The sequence below is a fragment of the Sphaerodactylus townsendi genome, linkage group LG04, assembly GCF_021028975.2.
Source record: "Sphaerodactylus townsendi isolate TG3544 linkage group LG04, MPM_Stown_v2.3, whole genome shotgun sequence".
Lineage (NCBI taxonomy): Eukaryota > Metazoa > Chordata > Lepidosauria > Squamata > Sphaerodactylidae > Sphaerodactylus > Sphaerodactylus townsendi.
This window is the reverse complement of record NC_059428.1, coordinates 150,985,851-151,008,244: the sequence shown is the minus strand read 5'-3', so window position 1 is coordinate 151,008,244 and position 22,394 is coordinate 150,985,851. Positions and strand designations below refer to the sequence as shown.

Here is a 22,394-nt window from a genome sequence, read left to right as displayed (position 1 = left end):
ATGGAGAGGTCCAAAATAGAAAACTGGGTGAGAAGATATTGAGAAGACAGTTAGGGAGAGTAAGACAGACCATTTAAAAAATCAAGCACATAAATAAGGTTACTGTGAAGTATGAGACAGGGTAATGTGTACAAAGAGTCTTTCCTAAACCTCTCCAGTTAAAGTCCAACAGCAAAGCCATTTCTGAACTACATCAAGCCGGGCAGGGGAAAAAATGTCTGAGAACACTCCACAAATAAGCACCCCTTCACACAGACAAGTGGCATGTCAGGAAGCATTGCAGAGCTTAGATTTCTCCCCAGTATGCTAAACCCCCCTCCCCAATAAAAGACAGTCTTGATTCCTGGACAGCACTGAACCAAGCAAATCCCCCCCCCACCAAAAAAAAATCTGCAGCCGGAAGTGGTGCAGTCCAGGAAAGCCTGCACCACTGGGCTTTGGATGTATAACCAGGGCCTTGTGCAGAAGGAAAAGGAGCTCAGATCATGACCGACACAACCTAGCTTAAAAAGGTGATGAAATTATTGGACACAACCTGTCAAAAAAAGCAACGGAATTATTATTTCGGGGCAGCGGTTTTTGGAAAGGGGTGGAGGATTAGGACCTATAAAGGAAAATATGTGTGAAAAGAGAAACATGCAGTTGTTTTGGGATCGCTGGTGGGGAGGAGGGGAAAAACGTAGGATAACAGCCCCCTTGTCCTGTAGCACTCACAGGAGCAGAGGGTGTTGGGGGTGTAAGGAACAGATGGGGGTGCAAAGGACATGTGGGGGGAGGGGGGTAAAGAGAAGGGACAAGGAGACCCCCACCTAAGTTCCTCTGAATAGTCTACATGCAAAAAGTGGAGGTGCAAAGAGGAGGAAGGGCGGATCTTGAGGAAGGAGGCCACGCAACGGAGCTGATGGGAGAAATAAGGTCTGGGGCTGTCCTCGACTTCCCCTAAACCTGAATCATGACAGGAAGGTATAAACATACACGGAGGGATACAATGGCTCCCATGGACGCACCGCTGCGGGATTGCGGAGGTGCAAAAAAACCCTCACACAGCCTTGCGACCATTCAGATGTAGTCTGGGAGACCCGTGTTCAGACTGGTTCGTTTGCAAGAGGTGGGCAGCACGGTTGGGGTCGGGGTCGCGAATGAGGGGCGGTTTTGGGGAGGGGAACTTCAGCCCCCCCTCCTCAGTCTGGACCCGGGTCTCCCCGATCGCGTCGGAAGGGTCCTGAGGAGAGACACGGGGAGGGAGGGAGGGAGGGAGGGAGGCTGCTCACCTGCTGGTACTCGGGGTCCTCCGGTCGGAAGTCGTGGCCGGCGGGCTCCCACCGGAGGCTGTAGTGGGGCAGGCGGTGCAGGAGGCTCACCCACCAGGGCGGCGTGTAGCTGACGCCCGCCGCCATGGCCCTGTCGGCTCCCTTCACAGCCGCCGCCTCCACGCCGCCGCCAGTGCCGCCGCCGCCGCCGCCATCATGAGCGCCGGAGCCGGTCGCCTCAGCCCAGCCGCTCCCGCCGCCTCCGTCCCTCTCGGCCCTGCCGGGGCTTCAAGCCGTCCGGCGCGTCTCCCCAGCAGCGCCGCCTCCGCCGCCGCGGCTCCCCGGCCGAGCCTTCCCGCCCCGCATGGCCGCCTCAGCGCCCCGCCGCCGCCGCCGCCGCTCTTTGTTCGCCCAGAGCCTCGCCTCCTCTCCCCGCCTGGCGCCGCCCACCTCCTCGGCCCGCTCCCTGGTCGCCGCTGCCGGGGCCCGTGTGAGGCGGGCAGGCGGGGGAAGGACGGAGGAGGGGGGATGGCGGCGGAGGCGGGCACGGGACCCTCGCCTCACAGACCGCGCCGCGCGCTGAGGAGAATCACGGCGCCGCACCGACCCCCGGCCGCCTCCTCCTCCCACGGACGCACGGAGCGAGGCGCACGTTTCAGCCGCCTCCTCGCTGAGGGACATCTCTCTGCCGCACTGACTCCCCCACAGACACACAGAACTGCCCCCCCCCCATGGAAGAAATATACACCCCCACTGCCCCCACAGGCACATTATTGCTCCCCACTGAGAATATGACCTCCATGGACATTGAGCGCCACTGAGGGATATTATGCACCCCAACTGACTTCTATGTGTGCATTATTGCCCCCCACTGAGAGATGTATGCCCCACTGACCTCCATGGACCCAATATTGAGGGGGGGGGCCGCCCCACTGAGGCATATGCACCCCACTAACCCCATATACACATTATTGCTCCCCACTGAGATATATATATACCCCACTGACTCCCATATCCTAGTACTGCCCCCCACTGAGCGATATATACCCCACTGACCCTCATATACACAGTCTTGCCCCTTATTGAGAAAGGTCCACCTTACTGACCCCCATATACACAGTATTGCCCCTCACTAAAGAGATATACCTCACTGGCCCCACTCTTGCACACCTGCACAGGCCTCACTGATCCCCTCCTACGCAAACCGTTGACACAGGGCCCCACTGCCTGGAAGAGCAGCCTGTATTATAAGTCTGATAAACAACAATAAAAATGCATGCAACTCACACTTGGGGACGCAACACATTGCCCTCACTTACTCACACTGACCCTCCGGCCCCTGTACATGCCACAAGTGTCGTTTGCCCACACTGCATTCCCCATTGCTTCTGTGTATACCACAACTGACACCTGTACATGCCACGTTGCCCACACGTTGGCAAATGCACCACACTCCCCACTGTCTCATAGCCTGTCACACACAGACATATTGCTGTGCCCCCACATTGCTATGCACGAGCCTCACCTGTGGCACTCCAGGTACCACATGGGCAGCCTTGATCCACAGTCAACGTCATGGCTGTTTGGCACATAGAGGCAGCAGTCCCCCCCCCCCCCAGGTTGGCCTCAGCAGCAGAAACATGGACCTGTTGCTTCCCCATTGAGATAAATGCCTAGCAGTAAAAGCAGTCCACCATCCCAGCAACCTGCTCAGTCAAGCCAGAATCCTTCCTCTGCCCAAGGGGCAAACCTGCCCCATAGAAGGACGGCTCTGTGGGCCAGAGAAAAGCTTCCAATGTGGCTGAGCAGAGTGAATGTAAGCCATGACACCGCTAAATCCAGGTTCTAACATTGTACAGCTGTATGTATCATGGCTACCTTGGCAACCAGCACTGGTTTGAACTAGTGGCTTTTAGGTGTTTTATTGTATTATATTATAACAGTTTATTATTAACTTTGTAAGCTGCCTTGAGTTCCTATAAGGTAGAAAAACAGCTACTGCTGCATCCCAACCTTGCCGTCTTCCTTCCTCCAAGGAATCCAGAGGTTTTGGGGCGCCATTTGCAGTTCTCTCTGCTCCCCAATCTTCGCCACAACCCTGAGAAAGCAAGTTAAGCTGAGAGACAGCCTAACCAACCGCACCTCACAGGGTTGTTGTGCGGAGAATGACATGAGCCGCTTTGTGTCCTCATTGGAAAGAAAGGCGGGGGGATAAGCGAAGTCAGTAAATAAATCAATGATGGAAGAAAGGCGGGAGATATATCCTTCATCATATCATTAATAAAAGGCTCTGTCCTGGCATTATTCCAAGAATATGCCCTGGCGCTTTGCAGCTAGGCCCCAGGTAGCCGGCTGAAATTAAATCCCAGTCATGTGCTTTATCCTGTAATCCCCCCCCCCCCCCGCCCCGCAATCACATCTATAGCATAAAACTGGAACCCAGCCAGACCCATCCTGGAATAATCCCCCGCCAAGCCTGTGTGAAATTAACCTTTGTTTCTGAACATAAGGAAAACATATCCTCTTAGGAGTCGGAATAGGTTTGCTCTGATTAGCTTCAAGATGGCGTAAAGAAAGAGAACATGATAACAAATAGCCATTGTTCGCAAATCCCAAATTTACCACTGGGCCTACTGCAAAGATCCGTGAGTGTCGGGTGTCGGTGGAGGCGAACGCTCCTGGAAACAATTGGCGTTTACGTATTATGTGCCAGCCAGCTTCAAAATCCAACTCGGCGAACATAATGTGACCCAGTGTGGCATTCCTTTCAACATGTCCAAAAGGTGGATTCCATTGTAACAGAGAGGCTGTGCCACGGGCCCGTTCTCTGCTTAACACACAAACTGCATCTTTTTGTCTGTAATCGCTTAATATCCCAGAGTTAACCGACAACATCAGAAAAAGCTATTTTAGTTATGTTTAGAACAATGTTGCCGGGTGGGGAAAATAACAACAAAGCCAGCACTCCGAGATTAGCCAGTTTTGCACAGACCACTGTCGAACCATAAGGGATGGAAGCTATAAATCTAATTAAACCATTTTAGGGAAATGCAGCTAGCCAAGCCACATGACAGCTCTGTGCTGCCAAGTCCCAATTTGGTACCCCCAAATGCTAGAACCATTGTTTACACCATCCTGAAAGCTGTTGCTTTTGCATGGCTCCCAATCTCAAAGAGTTCTTCCGGGGCATGGCTTGGGCTGGCTGACCTGCCAAACGCATTGCCACTATTTTAACAGATGTAAACGTTTAGAACGGGAGCTGGGAAGCCGTGTTTTCCCCTTTCCCCAAAGTCCCTCTTAGAAAGCGGCTTCCCAGCAGATGTTTTCTGTTTCAGACAACACGCAACCATAGGTTTGTGCTTCCACGGTACTTTCCGGTGTTTTGAAAAATTGTTCCACCGTTGGTGATTCATCTATCCCAGCCCTGTAAACGGCAACCTGTACGGCCCCCAGGGCAAGCAAGAATAGCCTCTGGGCAACTTTGAAAGCTTTTTAAAAGTGCTTTCTTTTTTTTCTTTTCAGGCAATCTTTATGCCACAAAAGGAGTCATGGATGGACAGGCAGGCCAATTGGAGCTTTTTTTTTCTGTGTAGGGGAGATACATTCTGTAGAGTTATTTGCAGTCATAATCTATGTTTTGCAATCACCGTAGGGTTTAGGCGGCGCCATGGAAGGTGTGATTTCATCAGAGCTTGGACACCAAAGAAGGTCGGCCCTGGCCAGAGGCGTATCTAGGGAAAATGTTGCCCGGTGCAAAATCTTTTTCGCCCCCTCCCCCCCTTCCCGTATGGGCAGCTGCCCTCCCACACCACGACCAAATGTTTTTTGCATCAGGTCTTAAAGTTAGTGTATGGACCCAGGGGAAAGGAGAAGGGGTGTGGGGATGATTTTCACCCTCCACATGACTAAATGGCCACAGCCCAAGGACATTTGACCCCATATGTCCCTTGGGCAGTACGCTCCTGGCCCTGGCTAGTACTTGGATAGGAGACCACCAAGAAATGCTGGGGTTGCTATGCAGAGGAAGGCAATGGCAAACCACTGGGCTAATCTCTTGCCTTGAAACCCCCCACGGGCAGGATTAGAATTCACGGCACACTGTTAAGAACATAAGAAGAGCCTTGCTGAATCAGACCAGTGGTCCATCTATTACAGCATCCTGTCGTGCACAGTGGACAGCCTGTATTTCTGGAGGGCCAACAACCGGGCACAGAGACCAAAGTCCACCCCTGATGTCGCCTCCTAGTACTGGGATTTGGAGGTTTATTTTCCTGAATGTAAAGGTTTCCTTTATTTACCATGGCTGGTAGCCAATGACAGAGCCCTACTCCATCAATCTAATCTCCTTTTAAAACTGTCCATTCCTGTGGCTGTCACTACGTCCTCTGTCAGTGAATTCCATATTTGGACCACTTGCTGTGTAAAGAAGTCTTTTCCTTTTGCCCATCCTGAATCTACCACGTCACTGGATGCCCTGGCGTTCTTCTACTTAGGGAGAAGAGGAATTATTTTTGGACTATCTGACCTTTTTCCTTTTGCCCATCCTGAATCATCCAGCTTCACTGGGTGTCCTGGCGTTCTTTTACTTAGGGAGAAGGGGAATTATTATTGGATGGTCTGATCTTTTCAGATCTTGAAAGCCAACCAGGATCAGCCCTGGTTAGAACTTGGATAGGGGACCACAAAGGAAATTGAGGGTTGCTAGGCAAAGACAGGGAATGACAAACCACCTCTGTGAGAGACAGTCAATGACAAACCATCTCTGTTAGCCTCTTGCCTCAAAATTTCCAAATTGACAGCACTTTCCACCACTAATATTGACTTTACTAGCCCAGGAACCTCCCCACCAGTGGTCAGCCAACCACCCTACAGTGGTTCTGATAACATGGATCAGTGCCACGGAGTCAGATGAGTCCTAGTAAGAAACTTTCTCTCAGCACGTCAATTAATAGAAGGAAAACTATTCTGAGCAACCCACGATTTCAGGGCATCCGCGTCCTTCACTGTAAGCTCCATCAGTGCCGTGAAAAATTGCAAGTCAACTTTGGCAGGGGGTAACAAGAGGACAATCAAATCTCCTCTTCCTGGCCGGAGGATTCATTCAAACTCACCTGACACAGCACGGAAAATCACTTTAACTCTGACTGCGATCCCGCTGCGAGGGATGGATGAAATGCCTTTATATATACATACATATATATATACAAAAAAATTTAAGAATGATCATGGACGAGAACAAAACAAGCAGCCGTTTGAGGCGGCTTGAAATTGCTGCCTGTGGCAAGAGATGTATGGGCTGCTGGATGCGTGACACAAACACACAGGCCCATTTTTTTCCTTGGTGGCAGCCCTGGATTTGCGGGGTGGCACAAAAAGAACACGGCAAATCGCAATACTTCTTCAGTCTGCTCCACGGAGGGCATATGGAACCCCACTCAGTAGGAGCAGTGTATCATGTTAGTACATTTGATGCCTCTGGGCAGAGGTGGCACTGGAGTAGGAAAATTGCATGGGAGAGGTACTGCCAAAAAGGGGGTCGTCCTCCCACTGTTTCATCCAGGAGAGAGACCTCTCCTCCAAGGCCATGCACAGGGAAATAAATTTTAAGAACTGGCGTCTTCCAAAAGAGGAATGCAATCCAGGTCATCCTTGAGGGCTGGACACACAGACGAGAAACATCACAATGCTGTTTTGCAACACTAACAGCCATTACACCAATCCCCATCCTCCTCATACTCTTGTTTGCCCGGCCAACAACCAATGTTCATCGTAAGCCTAAAGAGAGGGGCAAAGATTGCCCTGTTTAACAGCCTGGAAGCAAAGTGTTCAGGATTTAACTTGCGCACATGTGTGCTAAACTCCCTGAAAAAACGCACAAAGTTCATCATTTGAAACATAATTTAAACCATAGGAGGGGATGATGGGAACTGTAGTCCATAACATCTGGAGGGCCGTGAGTTTGACACCTGTGATTTAAACCTTTTTTCTTTTAAAATTAAGAAGGCCTTGGCTCCTTGCATTGGTTTTAAATCCTCTTTATTTTTTAAACTGTTTTAAATTAATATTTTTCTGTGCATATTTATGTTTTTGCGAGCAGCCTTGAGCTTTTTTCGAAGCAGGAAGGTGGCGCATGTATTGCTTCACCCAGAGAACAATTCTTACGAGGGTGAGGATTTGCTAAAACATAATTAATAAAGGAACGGTCATCACAGGGTGGCAGAACGTGGGAATCCCAAACCGGGCGAGGGGGAGGGGGGAAATTCTAATCTCTTGGATTCCCTTGATCCTATTTAGGAAATTTTTCTCACATGAAAGCAGATGGCTAGCAAACCCTTACCAATTATGTCCAGATTATCTCTACTGCCATCTATTATTTTTAGAAGAGATTCCCCCACCCCACCCACTGTCAGCCCCACCTTCTGGATTAATTCATATTAGCCTGGGTCTATCCCTGAGTTGGTCTCTCCATCAGCTTGTTAACAGGCAATCCTGCTTGTGGATTAAGAAAAGAGTCCCTCTGAACATTAAGTCAGTTACAATAAGGGCCTATCTATGTACAGGGGAGGAAGAGGGGAATAAAAGTCCATGGACTCCACTTTAAATATTTATCTCCACAATTAGGAAGAAGAGGCCCACAAGGTGAAGCACAGAGTAAATTAATCTAAAAAGACAATCCTCTTAAATGCCGCTCAGCACCTATGCAAACCTCTACAAGCCAAGTGTGCTCCAGTGTGGTGCAGAAGAAGAGTTTGGATTTACATCCCCCCTTTCTCTTCTGTAAGGAGACTCAAAGGGGTTTACAATTTCCTTCCCCCCCCCACAACAAACATCCTGTGAGGTAGGTGGGGCTGAGAGAGCTCCGAAGAACTGTGACTAACCCAAGGTCACCCAGCTGGCATGTGTTGGAGCACACAAGCTAACCTGGTTCCCCAGATAAGCCTCCACCGCTCAAGTGGCAGAACGGGGAATCAAACCCGGTTCTCCAGATTAGAATGCACCTGCTCTTAAACACTTCACCACACTGGGTAAGAGCGGTGGACTCTGATTTGAAAAACGGTGTTTGCTTCCCCACTCCTCCACATGAGCAGCAGACTCTTATCTGATGAACTGGATTTGTTTCTCCACTCCTACGCATGAAGCCTGCTCAGTGTCCTTGGGCTAGCCATGGTTCTCTCCGAACTCTCAGCCCCACCAACTCTGAAATCTCTTAAAACACTTGTTAAAAAGGGTTTCGCTAACCTTAAGCCATGATGGCTACTGGTGTATTCTGAAACTGCATTTATTTATTTCTATTATCCTGAGCCATATTGAGTGCTCCTGACAGTAAAAAGTTGGAGCTTAAAACAATGGTATAACAACAACAACAACAACAACAACAACAACAACAACAATAATAATAATTAAAAAAAGCTGGCACAACAAAGCACTGCACGGCCAATTTCTGGAGAAAATCAAAGACAAGGTGGATAACGAAAAGACCTGGCTGTGGTTAACAACTGGAACTCTGCAAAAGAAAACTGAATCCCTGATTTTAGCCGCCCAAGAGCAAGCCATCAGAACAAATTCGATCAAGGCCAAAATCGAAAAATCCTCAGATGATGCAAAATGCAGATTGTGCAAGGAAGCTGATGAAACTGTAGATCATGTCCTCAGCTGCTGCAAAACGATTGCCCAGACTGAGAGACACAACTCAGTGGCCAAGATGATCCACTGGAATGTATGCAAGAATTACAACATAAGAACAGCTAAGAACTGGTGGGAACATTGTCCAGAGAAAGTAATGGAAAATGAGAAGGTCAAGATCCTCTGGGACTTTTGAATCCAAATGGACAAAGTGTTGAAACACAATACACCAGACATCACTGTGATCGAGGACAAGAAAGCGAGCATCATCGACATAGCAGTCCCCGGTGACAGCAGGGTCATTGAAAAAGAACACGAGAAGGTCACTAGATACCGCGATTTGAAAATCGAGCGTCTATGGCACAAACCAGCTGAGGTCATCCCAGTGGTAATCGGCATGCTGGGCGCCATCCCAAAAACACTAGGGCAGCACTTGAAACATCTTCGAATTGACAAAATTAACATCTGTCAAATTCAGAAGGCAGCCCTGCTGGGATCCGCACGAATACTACGCCGATACATTACAACTTCCTAGGCCTCTGGGTGAGGCTCGAATTGTAATGAAGGCCAACAACCAGCTAAAGATCTGGCAGCTGTGAAATCTACAATAATAATAATAATGTTTGTTCTCATGTTTGTTTAATATAACTCTTTGCTACTGAAGGCAGCAGTCCTTCATATTAGCTGTTCGCATCATGAAAGACTTCACTCACCCACATATCCATGTCCATTGTTAACTAGAACTACCAGCATGTTTTACTGTTGTATCCAGCTACACAACAGATCCTCACATTTGAAACTAAGAGCAGGGCTGCATTTATTTTTAAAACTTAACAATTTTCCCCTCTTGTGACAAATGCCAGAAGGTCAACTTGTGACCTCTTGCAATGTCAAGGGATTCGGCAACAGGAAGTCGGAGAAAGGTTGATGTCCCAGATGTCTGTTAGCACCGCCTCTACCGCCCTATTCTATTTCCTGAGTGAATGCCAGGCCTGTTAACCCCCAACTATACAAATATGAATGAAATTGCCCTTTGCCCTCTATAAACCACAAGAGGTCCTTTGTCCTTCTCTATATGGTTGTAGGGTAGAGGCAACGATTTCCCCACACTCGCCCAAATTCCTCTAACTTTTTGCCTTGTCCTCACACCCGCCAAAGGATGTTCATGTCCATGACTCTCTCAGCTAATGAATGGTCCCTTCTCTAACATGAATGTACTGCAAGTTTATTCAAGATCATGTTGAGTCACCTGTCAGTTCTGCACGCGGTCAGATAGATGATGATTTGCTACGCTGTCCATATGCGTCCAAGTAAATCAGGTTGACTTCACTGGTATGAATAGACTGCTTTCTATACTGGCCACTTTTGCTCCCCAGATCTCCTGCTCACATAACTTCCAATTCTTTTTAAAAAGGAACACAGCCAAGGGGTGTGGGGGAAATCTGATATTTTTTTAGTTTAGATTTACTACTTTGGTCTCTCTGTGTGCTGGGAGTTTTTGTCCATGATCCAACCTAATCTCGCAGTCCCTTCAAAAAGTGATGGGAACTGGTGCAAAAGGCAAACAAACAAAAAAGCATAATATCCAACCTTGGCTTTTGAAAGGGTGCGTCCAACAGGCACAAAGTGGAGATAAAATCACAAGTGATGCGCTGATTGACAGGAAGATCATTTCAGTGATCCAACCACGACCTCAAAGGATACTTGAATCTTCTCCAGCAAATCAAGAGGAGTTAGTCAAGTTTGTTCCTTGTTCCTTATTGAAAAGGCCTCCATTTCAGGGACAGAGAAGTGATCTTTACTTCTACTGAGGGCGGAGTGCTTGATCTCACCCAATACACACTGCAGAGTTGGCTTTAAACACACATGCGTGCACACACATATCACAAACTCCCAAATCTACAGTTTTATGCTCCTAATTTGTTTTTAATGACTCACAAAATAAAATGACAAATTTTATATTTTATGGATGCCAGCTTCTGGATGGGACCTGGGGATCCCCTGGAATCACAGCACATCTCCAGACTACACAGGACAGTTCCCGCACAGAACATGGATGCTATGGAGGGTGGAAGTTCTGGAATTGCTTCAGCCTTATGAGGCTCCTGCCCTCCCAGACTCCATCCCTAAATTTCCAGATGTTTTCAAGTCCTCAAACTGGCAACCTTATGTCCCTCATCCCTTGCCAGTTGCCAGGGAAGACCTGGCAACCCTAGAAGTGGCATATACATTCCCTAAACCAGGGGTCTGCAACCTGTAGCGCTCCAAATGTTCATAGACTACAATTCCCATCAGCCCCTGCCAGCATGGACAATTGGCCATGCTGGCAGGCAGGGGCTGTTGGGAATTATAGTCCATGAACATCTGGAGAGCCACAGGTTGCAGACCCCTGCCCTAAACAAATAAGTAAATGAGAGTACCAGCACAATGCCCATTGACAGTGACAGCTTCAAAGGTATTTAGAATGGCACCAAGCTTGAAAAGCTGGGATTTTATTTTTGCAGCTTTAAAAATGGCGATTCTTCCCAATTACTGGATTGCTATGAATATCCTGAAACACAGTTAATCCTCCATATCTATCTATCTATCTATCGATCGACCGACCGACCGACCGACCGACCGACCGACCGACCGACCGACCGTCCGTCCGTCCGTCCGTCCGTCCGTCCGTCCGTCCGTCCGTCCGTCCGTCATCTCCCACTCACACTCAGTTACTTGCAGGGGGAAAGCCTATGTATAAACTGAGAAAGAAACTCCGTCTGTTAAACTTTTGTTTCCCACCTTGCAGGTGAGTCAGAAGTGTCAGCGGATCAAAAGGGAGAACAAGCCTTGGCATGCATTCACTGGCATGGGTACAATCTGTGTCCTAGGCAAGCCCTGTCAAAACTGGTAGGCGCTTTGAAGCAGCAGTTCTGGGTAGACCGGAATGGCTTTCACAACTTTCTGAGGAGGATGTCCAGATGGGACCCTGCTTACTGAATAGCCTACAGCGGGTCATCAAAAAGCTATACCATACCAGCTTGCCCTCTGAAGCAGACCAGCCACAAAATTAAAAAGCCCCCTGAGGCCCTTAGGTTTTGGCTAGCCTCTTTAGTCCAGCCTCTTTAGTCACTTTTCCAGTGTGGTGTAGTAGTTAAGAGCAGGTGCACTCTAATCTGGAGGAACCGGGTTTGGTTCCCCGCTCTGCCACTTGAGCTATGGAGGCTTATCTGGGGAACCAGATTAGCTTGTGCACTCCAATACATGCCAACTGGGTGACCTTGGGCTAGCTAGACACAGTTCTTTGGAGCTCTCTCAGCCCCATACACCTCACAGGGTGTTTGTTGTGGGGGACGGGGAGGAGATTGTAAGCCCTTTTGAGTTTCCATACAGGAGAGAAGGGGGGGGGTTATAAATCCAAACTCCTCCTCCTCTTCTTCTTTTGCCATTTTCTTTGCCTTTTTCAGGTCTATGGTATCCTTTCTGTGATTTGGCAAGCTCTGCATGATATTCCAAATATGACTGCATGAGAGATCCATATCAAGGCGCTACAAAACTCCAGTGGCACCTTCGAGACAACATTTATTTGCACACCAGCTTCCACGGGTCACTGCTCGTATTGAAATAAACGCGGTTAGCCTTTAAGGAGCTGGTGGAGTTTTGTTTTGTTTCATTGTTGCAGACTAACACAAGATCTAAGTTGAGCAGCACGTGGAAGACCAATGGGATTTCCAGAATGTAAGCTTTGAAGGCTCAAACCTTTGACTCTTGAAAGTTTATACCCTGGAAATGTGGTTGGTTTTCAAGCTGCTGCTGAATTCGAATCCTGCACTTCACTGCAGACCAACACAGCTCCCCAAACTGAGACTAACATAACTGGCCCCTTTGCTATCAAGTCACAATATTGCCTTTATTTCTTTTTTAAAAATATGAGCTTGCCCTTTTCCATTGCTCCCCTGTTCACTGTACGGTTTTAATCCAGCACTCGCCAAGTGCCCCGAGATCTCTCCTCCAGTTAGTTTAAATGTCGCCAGAAATGCCTGGCAGCCTCGGTCAACATGAAGCAGGTGAGAACCCACACAACCGGGGTTTTGCTCTTTGCAGCACGCGCACTGCCAATTACAGCTTGTTTACTTGGTGGTGGCGTTTCCGAGGCAAGGGAAGTTCCAAGGTGGTTTGCCGTTGCCTGCCTCTGCATGGGCTGAGTTCTGAGAGCACTGTGACTGGCCCAGGGTCACCCAGCAGGCTTCATGTGGAGGAGCGGTGAATCAAACCCAGATTTGAGCCAGCTGCTCTCAACCACCTCTCCATGCCGGACCTCTTTTGTTGACTTTGCTCTAGGAATTTGGTATTAGCAGAGTCCCCTGGATTAGCTGGACTCCCTTTCTCAGCCACGACTGAACACGAAGCAGGGATCGCCAGTCTCCAAGGCCAACAGAACTAACAACGCAATCCGTGACAAGACAGCCAATGTTCTGCATTTCCCAGTGGCACCTGGAATAAAACCGGCTTTCTACCCTGCAAGGAGCTGGCACGTGGGCTGACCGCTAACATTCAAAGAGGTCTGTTGCAAATCTCATAGGACAAATATGCTACCAGATAGAAAAGTAACGTGAGCTTATTTTGCTTTCATCCCGGTCCTGACCCACTGCTAATGGGCTCTCTATTACTGCCCGCTACAGTGAGGAACAGGATCTGGTTCCATCAAAACCCTCCTCTCCTAACAGCTCCCTGAAGACCAGAGCTGGGGAAATGCTTCGCTCCTCGCTTGGCCCTCCGAACGGTCCTCTGAGCTATGAAACTCCTGAGGTTTCATCATCGTCTGCACACACACCTCAAAGACTTAATTGCAGCTCAGAACAGGCAGCTCCTGCAAGCCAGCATCTGGGGGGGGACACGCCAAAATGCCCCCCCCCTCATAACCATGTGACTGGAACAGCAGCCGGAATTAATCTACCCAAATGGCGTAAACCTCGCCCTGGACAGCTCCCAGCAGCTGCCTCTGGAAACACTACAGACGGCGTTTTCCCTGATGGGATTAGGGGGGGAAAGAAAATCATCTGCTCCTTAAAGACGCCATCCTCTCTAGCTAGAAGTACCAGTGCGAAGTGTCAGATGAAAAGCAATCTCGGCCCCTGATTTAACGACGGTTTGGCGCAGTCGTGGGAAGCCAAGTTCTGCTTTGGAGAAACGTTGAAAGGGAAAACCCGCAACAGGGAAGAAGCTGCAGCAGGACCAGAAAGATCTTCCCAGAAACAGAGAGAGCGTGAGGCCTTCGGAATTTGTCTTCTCTGATTGCGGCATAACCGCTGTAATTGAGCCAGCTACCTGTTGTTGTTTTACTCTGAGTGGCTGACACAGATAAAACACAGTTTAGGGAAGGATGGATGACCCCCCCCCCCCCAGCACCCTGGTCCACAAGCAACCTCTTTCTCCTTTTTTTTTTGCCAAGGCCACCAGCAATCACAGCAAAACCTCAAAAGGCTACAGCTGACGCATCCATACCTCTCTCTTCAGCCAGAGAGGCTCCCCAAAGCAGCTTCTAATTAAAACCTGGCACGTTTTCTTTTTAAATTAAAAAGTTGCTGAGATCCACAGCTCTTTTAGGATCCTGCCCTGGGCAGCAGGTGAAGCGACATGGAACGCAGCATCATCAGTTGGGATCTGGAAGAATCCTGAAACTGTGGGAAGGGTTGTGTGTGGGGAGGCAGGGATGGTATCCCAGAAGTTTGTTCTGCAGTCTCACCCCCGCCTTCCAACTGGTGGGGGCTTCAACAAGTGGAAACTTTGATGATGAGAAAAGGACTTATCCTCTTGGAAGTGGGCCCCGATGAAAGTGACCTGGGCAGCAGAGAGAGCCCCTCTTCACAGGACCGTGGCAGTTTTGGTTTCATGATCTTACCCGGCCCCAGGAAGCATTTTCAAGCAGGACAGGCCCAAAGTCAGCTCAAGAATAAGCCGGGCAATCAATTCTTCCCCTTTCTGATCTCAAAGAGAGTCAGGAATTCCAGGGTTGTAACCTCCAATGTCCAAGAGGCGGAGGACATTCATTTGCTTCACTTGTAGCCTACCTTTTTTGCCAAGACGCAAGGAAGATTAAAAAATTTTAAAAACTCAGTCAGGTAAGGTGAAGTGTCCCGCTGAATCACTCTTGACTCGCGGCGGCATCATGAAGTTTCTCCTCGTGGAATTTCCCAGGCAAGAGATGTTCAGAGGCGGAGATTCTGCCTGTCTCTATGCAGTGACCCCATTGGCTGCCTCTGTGCAGTGACCCCGGATTTCCCTGGCAGTCTCAGCAGTGGCGCAGTGGTTAAGAGCAGGTGTACTCTAATCTGGAGGAACCAGGTTTGATTCCCCGCTCTGCCGCCTGAGCTGTGGAGGCTTATCTGCGGAATTCAGATTAGCCTGTACACTCCAACACATGCCAGCTGGGTAACCTTGGGCCAGTCACAGTTCTACGGAGCTCTCTCAGCCCCACCTACCCAACAGGGTGTTTGTTGTGAGGGGAAAGGGAAAGGAGTTTGTAAGCCCCTGAGTCAACTGCAGGAGAGAAAGGGGGATATAAATACAACTCCTCCTCCTCCCATTCAAATATTGACCAGAACTGACTCTGCTTAGCTTCTCAAATCTGATGAGTTTGGCCTGGGGAAGGGCTACTATTGCTGCTAAAAAACAGATTAATAATATCATAAACAAATAAACTGAACGCACTGCATAGTAGTAACACATTATGCTCCAAACATATCAAATTAGAGCTTTTAATATTTTTAAATAAAAAAACCCAGGTGTTTAAACATTGACACATCTGTTGTGCTTCTTGAAGAGTTCCATTTCCTCCAACACACGACACAGACATTCCTCTCACCCAACCCTATGATGAGAACTCAGTTATCCGGCCAGGGATTTCAGCAGTCACACTCGCCAGGAACAGATACAATGCGTAAAACAGAGAGCAATCCAACCCTCAGAAAAAGATTTCATATTGGAAAATGTAAGATTAGGTCCTAGGCATCAATAAACACCTAGTGATTCTGTCAGAAAACATTTGGCTTTGGGAGGTGGAAAACATGACCCTTTCAGGGTGCAGGTAGAAGAGTTTGGATTTAGGGACCTGTTGATATTATATTAAGCAGCAGAAGCCAGACATGATTGCTAGTTCCGTTACCTTGTTTGGGAAAATGGCTTCCCCTCTTTGTTGGAGTTTTGCTTTCGCTTCCAAGGCACAATCATCAATGGCCTTTCTGCATTTCCACTAATGGGTTGTTTCCAAAGAAGAGGTTGTTTCAGGGAGTAACAGAACTTATGGGTGGGCTTGCTGAGAGCCAGAGTGGTGTAGTGGTTAAGAGCAGGTGGATTCTAATCTGGAGAACCGGGTTTGATTCCCCACTCCTCCACCTGAGTGGCAGAGGCTTATATGGTGAACCAGAGGTGTTTTTGCACTTGTACATTCCTGCTGAGTGACCTTGGGCTAGTCACAGTTCTTGGGAACTCTCTTAGCCCCACCCACCTCACAAGGTGCCTGTTGTGGGTAGAGAAAGGGAAAGGAGCTTGTAAGCCACCTTGAGTCTCCTTACAGGAGAGAAAGGGGAGAATATAAATCCAAACTCTTCTTCTTCTCTTTTGAGAGAAAAATACACAATCTCAGCTGCACAACAAACTTTACTCTCTTGAAGAGGAACGTAGGTGCCCCTCCCAAACAAAACAAAAACAGAAGCTCAGGGCAGAAGGGACACCTGTGAAAAACACAGAGGTTTCCCAAGCACAACTCCTACCATGCAACACATTATGCAGGTCTTGCAGCCCCACCCCACTCCCACAAAGCAAAAAAAAAGGACCAACAGAATAGCGTCTATGGCACATAAGCAGTGGGGAAATGCCTTTATAGTGGCTCAGTGGTACAGCCTCTGCTTGGCATGCAGAACCTTGACATCTGCAGTTACAAGGAACGGGTGATGTGAAAGACCTCTACCCAAGACCCCGGAGAGCCTCAGCAAATCAGAAAAGGCAAAACCGATCTGGACAGACTAAGGGTCTGACTTGGCATAAGGCAAGTTCAAGTGTGTTCAAAAGGCTGGCCTCTCCAGCATCATTAGAACATAAGAAAGAGCCTGCTGGATCTGACCAGAATCCATCTAGTCCAGCATTCTGCTACTCGCAGAGGCCCACCAGATGCCTTGGGGAGCTCACAGGCAGGATGTGAAAGCAATGGCCTTCTGCTGCTGCTGCTCCCAAGCACCTGGACTGCTAAGGCATTTGCAATCTCAGAGCAAGGAGGATCAAGACTGGTAGCCATAGCTCCTTCAAAACCTGTGACCTTAAGCTTCTGTGGCTCTTTTTCCAAACTCAGGACAGCCGTCTAAATAACATTGCCTGGGCAAGCAAAAAAAAAAGACATCTACAAGTGGAAGAAAATAGCAGAATCATAAGGTGGCAGAACGGAGCACCATACTTCAGGCTGAAGGGATCCTTTCGGAATGCTCAAAAATTTCCCGCAGGTTAAAAAAACAACCCATTAAAGAGGAAGGTTCTAGCTTTTTCCACCCCCGGCTGCTTAAGCTTTCGATTGGCAATGGAGCATTCCAAAATGTGATCCTCATCGGGAGTCCGGACGTGGCACAATTCCATCCCTTCATCCCAAAACATCCTAGCCACTCCCAAGCAGCTAGGAGTGCAAGAGAGAACGCGACAGAGAGCTGCTCGAATCCAATGGCGCTTTTTTCTTCCCCGGCGCCACAGACACGGTGATGATATCATCGGAATCGTCCGAGTGAACCTCGTCTGCCGGCGGAGCAGGCGAGGTCTGCAGGTGTCTAGGGGAAGGCATGGCTGAAATGAGAACAAACACAAAGACACAAGTCCTTCTGGGAAGAACGAGGCTCTCTGGGCCATTAAGTTGCTAGAATGGCCTGAAGTTCTGAACAATTCTGATTGGCACCAGCAAGAAGAGGCAAAGTCTGGTGTACGAAGATATAGAAGAAAACCCTGCAGGGGGTAGCAACTGGGCAATTAGACAGGATAGTGAGAACAGGGCTTTCAATCCCTGTTTGTCTCCACGCTGATTCAGAGCAATATCCTCCTCCTCCTTCTCAGAAGTCACTCAGCTACTTTTTCTGCTCTCAGCTAGTTATGGACTATTTGTCTCTAATCTTCACTATCTCCTATGTAGTTCTTTAATAAGCGTTTATCTGCACTTTGATCAGATTGCGTAACTCTGCCAACATCTATCCCGTTCTGCACCAAAGCGCGGCAGCCAGGAAGATCAGCAGCTAACGACTGGGCAAAGTTATGTCCCTATTCCCATCAACTACTATGACGCCATCGCAAACAGTCAAGACGCCAGAATTTAGAAAGGTTTTGACGCTGGAAAAAGCTGTTCTAACCGGGCCTTGTTGATGCGTGCCCCATTCAAGTCTGTAAAGACCTTTTTTAAAACTGCCACGTGGAGGAGGGCGTTCAAAAAACCACACCCAATATTTGCATTCTCGCTTGGCTATTGTTTAAGGGGTGGGGAAGTGTTTTTTTGGTTTTTTTTTTTACAAAAGCTTGGAGGACTCTGGCAATACCCAGGCAATGTCTGGCATTTGAGATAGGGAGAGACCTTCTGAATGGGATTTGGGAACTCTGCTGTGCCATGAAAAAGGCAAACAAAGGTGGTTCCTCTCAGGCAGACAGAATAATTAAGACGATCATCTCCCTAAACAAATTGCTTTGGTTTAAAAAGGTCAGTCTTTCTCTCTTTCTCTCTCTGGCCTATTATTCATTCAATCACTCTGCTCGGATTTTGTGTTTTTTGTCAATCTCTCCCCCACCATCATTCAGATTTCAGGATCTTGTGCAACACTTCGAAATAATCTGTGTTTTGGTGGGAAACAACACAACAATGTTCTCCGTGTATATTTCTGTTACACTGAGGCCACGCAAAGCTAAAAATGAGTTACAGTCTCCTGACAGAGTCTGCATTTTATGATCCTTATGTAGGTGAGCTTTCTACTAATTGTACATTTATCTGTCAATACCCCAAACAGCTCAAATGTCAGAACTGTATTATATATACACGTGAGACTTTAGTATGCTAAAAGCAGGAAAAAAATGTACATCGTCACTATTAGTCTTGCCCAATCAGGGGAGTTCATCTAGTAAGTAGTGTTGGTGGGAAACTGAAATTCAGTGGAGTTATCATACCGCTCCACCACTTATAAAAGGGCACAATTTGCCAATAAAGGAAATGTTATAATTGTCCAAAGACATTTAAGTAGCTCTCAAGATTGACTGGTGAAAGGCAGAAACTCCTCATTTATCCATCCGCCCCACAGAATGTTACAAACAAATGACAACATGCACGGATTTTCTTCCATGCACACTCGTACATACTTCTTCTCTTTTGGGGGGTTTTCAAGATACAAGCCCGCTTAGACTGGGAGCCAGCTACTGATGACTATTACTGCCCAAAGCCATTCACTGTTCGTATTATTAGTCCAAGTAATAAATAACAGCAGTGCAGCAGACAGTCTATCCGTTTCCCCTCCTTAACGGGGTGGTCCTTTCTTTATGTTTGCATTGAATATGGGACTGATAGGCTCTTGTGGAGCAGTTAAGTGGTTAAATGATGATCGTGATTAGCTTCAAAACAGCCCCTGTGAAGTAAATAGTAACTGACACCTACTCTGCGGCCTGTGCACAAAAATCAATATGAAGGAGCAGACGTTGAGATAGAACAGCGATAACCATTGGGAATCAATGGTGCAGCTGCTCCGTGGGGGAAACAAAGGGCTGGGATCCAGAGAAACAGGGATCCAGAGAAACAGGGGTTCAGAGAAACCGTTGCATCTTTTTAAAAAGGCATATGAATAACCACTCACACCTAGACTAGGAAGGTAAATAAGATTTACCAGGACTCCGTGCGGTGAAGACTAAAGGGGAGTATTTAAATGGCGACCAGACTGGCTTTCTCTCTCCGGGGTCAGCTGCTGGGCATGCCTCCTCATTTGCCAGGTGAGAGTTTGACGGTCTGCAAAACACACAGGGAGAATGGGCAAGGGTAAAAAAACAGCCTCCCGGCAGAGAAACAGAGGCACAAAAGAATAAGATCTGCGATAAGAACACACTTGAGGGTCGGAGGCTCTAAATCGCAAGCAAGACCACTTTGTTTAATCTCTGGATGGAAAACATTCAGTGGGATTTAAAGTTGTTGGGGGCAGTATACTATAAGAGTTGGGGGATTAGACTTAAACAGTTTTCTGTACAGATTCTTTTGTTAGAAGCTCATGCTAAAGGCTCAGTGGCAGACCATGCTTCGTGCAAGCAGAGGGCCCCAAGCTCGAACCTCTCCATCTCCAATTAAAGTGAATACAACCTGGCCTGGGCTTACCTTTCCTCCAATTGAATACGTGTGGAATGAGCCCTGAAAACAGACTGGATGAGTCTCAAGTCCTCTTCATCTACTTTGCTGCCTGCTTCTGATCTTGAAGAGAGGGGCCTGCGCACATCAACGGTGTCCTAGGAGAAGCAACGACAAGGAAGTGTTGGCTTTCACTGCATTCTTTGGCGTCCTTACGCAGCGATCCCAAACATTTATTTTGAACTGCTGCATCATCAATCGAAAAAGCAGAACACAAACCAAGGCAGCATGGTAAATTGTGGCATTAAAACCGGGAACGTTTCTGCTGCAGACCGCTCGCCTATAACCCAGCAGAGGCCAGTCAAGTCTGATTGGTTCTTGGCCCGGACAGCTACCTTTGTTCCAGCGCTGGGAGAATTCCGACCTCGCACGTTACTGGCTGATAGTTTCTGCCGAGCTAAATGTCCCCTGAAAACGGCCTGGAGAACAGTGGCCACCTAATGGAAGGAACGATAAATGGATGTTAGCTGATTTGAAAGACGATGGGTATAAATTAAAGAAATGCTGGAGGGAGGAGAGAAAAGGATCCCAAGGCAGGGCGCTTCTCCCTTGTGTAATAAAATGCTCCCTTAATGGCTGATTTTGGGGGCGTGGCTCAGAATCATTAAGAGACCCACTGGCTTGTGACCCCCGCAATGGAAATGGAAGAATATACACCTGCAGTCATATGTCTCAAGTCAATGCAACTAAATACTAGCAATCGACATTGCATTGACTCGGCCGTTGCCGGCGTTGTAGATCTCAGCTACCCAGCAGGCTTTGCCAGTTGAGATTTGAGAGAGAGAAGAGGGTGGGTTAGGTTGTAAGGAAGCCTCCACATCTTGGCATGGAAGTGCTGTAGCTGCAGAGGGCCCCAAGCAACAGAAACAATAGGGGTGTACGCTGCAACTCAGCCTCAGAGCCCCATTAAATGAATATGGCAGACAGCTTGGTTTTGGGGGTTTACTAGAGCAGGGTGCGCCCTGTCATTCCACCCAGGTGAAGGAGATACTAAATGTGGTCAGGGGCACATAATTTGGCTTCCTAATGCCTTCCATGTTTTCCAAAGCAATGATTATTGTCCTTGTGATTATGACAAAGTGCTTAAAAGCATAGAAGAAGTCCAAACAGAAGGCTCAATACAGGGACGGGGAGGTGAGTGAAAATATCAGGCCGGCAGACACTGGGCTAACCTAGTATCAGATCTCAGAAGCTAAGCAGGGTTGGCCCTGGGTAGTAATTGGATGGGAGACCATTAGGGAAGTGCAGGGCTGCTTCACAGAGGCAATGGAAAACCACCTCTTGGCTTTAAACCCCTAAGTTAACTCTGACTTGACAGCAAAAACAAAAAGGAACAAAATGCAGAATCCAGAGCAAGGAAACGCCAAAAGCCAGACACAGAAGAAGAGTTGGATTTATATCCCCCCTTTCTCTCCTGTAAGGAGACTCAAATGGGCTTACAAACTCCTTTCCCTTGCCCCCCACAACAAACACCCTGTGAGGTGGGTGGGGCTGAGAGAGCTCCGAAGAACTGGGACTAGCCCAAGGTCACCCAGCAGGTGTGTGTTGGAGTGCACAAGCTAATCTAGTTCACCAGATAAGCCTCCAGAGCTCAAGTGGCAGAGTGAGGAATCAAACCCGGTTCCTCCAGATCAAAGTGCACCTGCTCTCAAAGCAGCTGATAATGTGCTGCCAAAGAACTCAGTTTCAGACAGGGCCCAAACGCCAACTCCCAAGCTAGGCTTTATTGCTATCAACCATGCTTCTGTGGCCCGCAGAGGCTGGAGATCACCCAGGCAGAAAACAGAGATTGCTGACCCTGTTTGCCCAAGTTACACACACTCACCTTCTCCAGCTCAGCCTCTTCCATCTGAAAAGGAGGAGCAGAAAATTAAAATAAAGTCTTCTCCAGCTCATCTTCCTCCCTTATGGATGTTTTTTAGGATGCACACAAGACATAACCGGACAGGACGCGCGGGTTTTAACTAAGGGGCAAGCTCTCCTCAACCGCCCCACAAATCTGATTCCAGCTCCAGTGTGGCACTCCCTGGTGAAATCCCAGGAGTCCAAAAATGCTTCTGTCAACGGGAATGGCTGAATTTCCCTCCCTCTCCCCCCAATAAATGTTGTGCTCAGCAGCACTCTTTCCTAGGCCCCCCCAAAAG

The 22,394-nt window shown here is 48.2% G+C and overlaps 2 protein-coding genes across 5 annotated transcripts in view; both read right to left on the bottom strand.

Annotated features, from left to right (window-relative positions):
* Positions 1-1,797, bottom strand: part of TTYH3 (tweety family member 3) — a 74,313-nt gene extending 72,516 nt beyond the window's left edge. Inside the window, exon 1 of one of the 2 annotated variants that reach the window (XM_048492518.1) lies at positions 1,272-1,797. In XM_048492518.1, the coding sequence (XP_048348475.1) occupies positions 1,272-1,397 (126 nt within the window). In that variant the 5' untranslated portion in view covers positions 1,398-1,797. The remainder of the gene's footprint in view (positions 1-1,271) is intronic. The other variant, XM_048492519.1, reaches the window with a different exon arrangement.
* A 14,918-nt stretch (positions 1,798-16,715) lies between these two features.
* IQCE (IQ motif containing E) overlaps positions 16,716-22,394 on the bottom strand; it is a 28,135-nt gene continuing 22,456 nt past the window's right edge. For all 3 annotated transcript variants that reach the window (XM_048494942.1, XM_048494944.1, XM_048494943.1), the window contains exons 17-21: positions 22,076-22,099; positions 20,586-20,687; positions 20,221-20,348; positions 19,742-19,860; positions 16,716-17,678 (exon numbers count right to left, since the gene is read on the bottom strand). In XM_048494942.1, the coding sequence (XP_048350899.1) occupies positions 17,515-17,678; positions 19,742-19,860; positions 20,221-20,348; positions 20,586-20,687; positions 22,076-22,099 (537 nt within the window). In that variant the 3' untranslated portion in view covers positions 16,716-17,514. The remainder of the gene's footprint in view (positions 17,679-19,741; positions 19,861-20,220; positions 20,349-20,585; positions 20,688-22,075; positions 22,100-22,394) is intronic.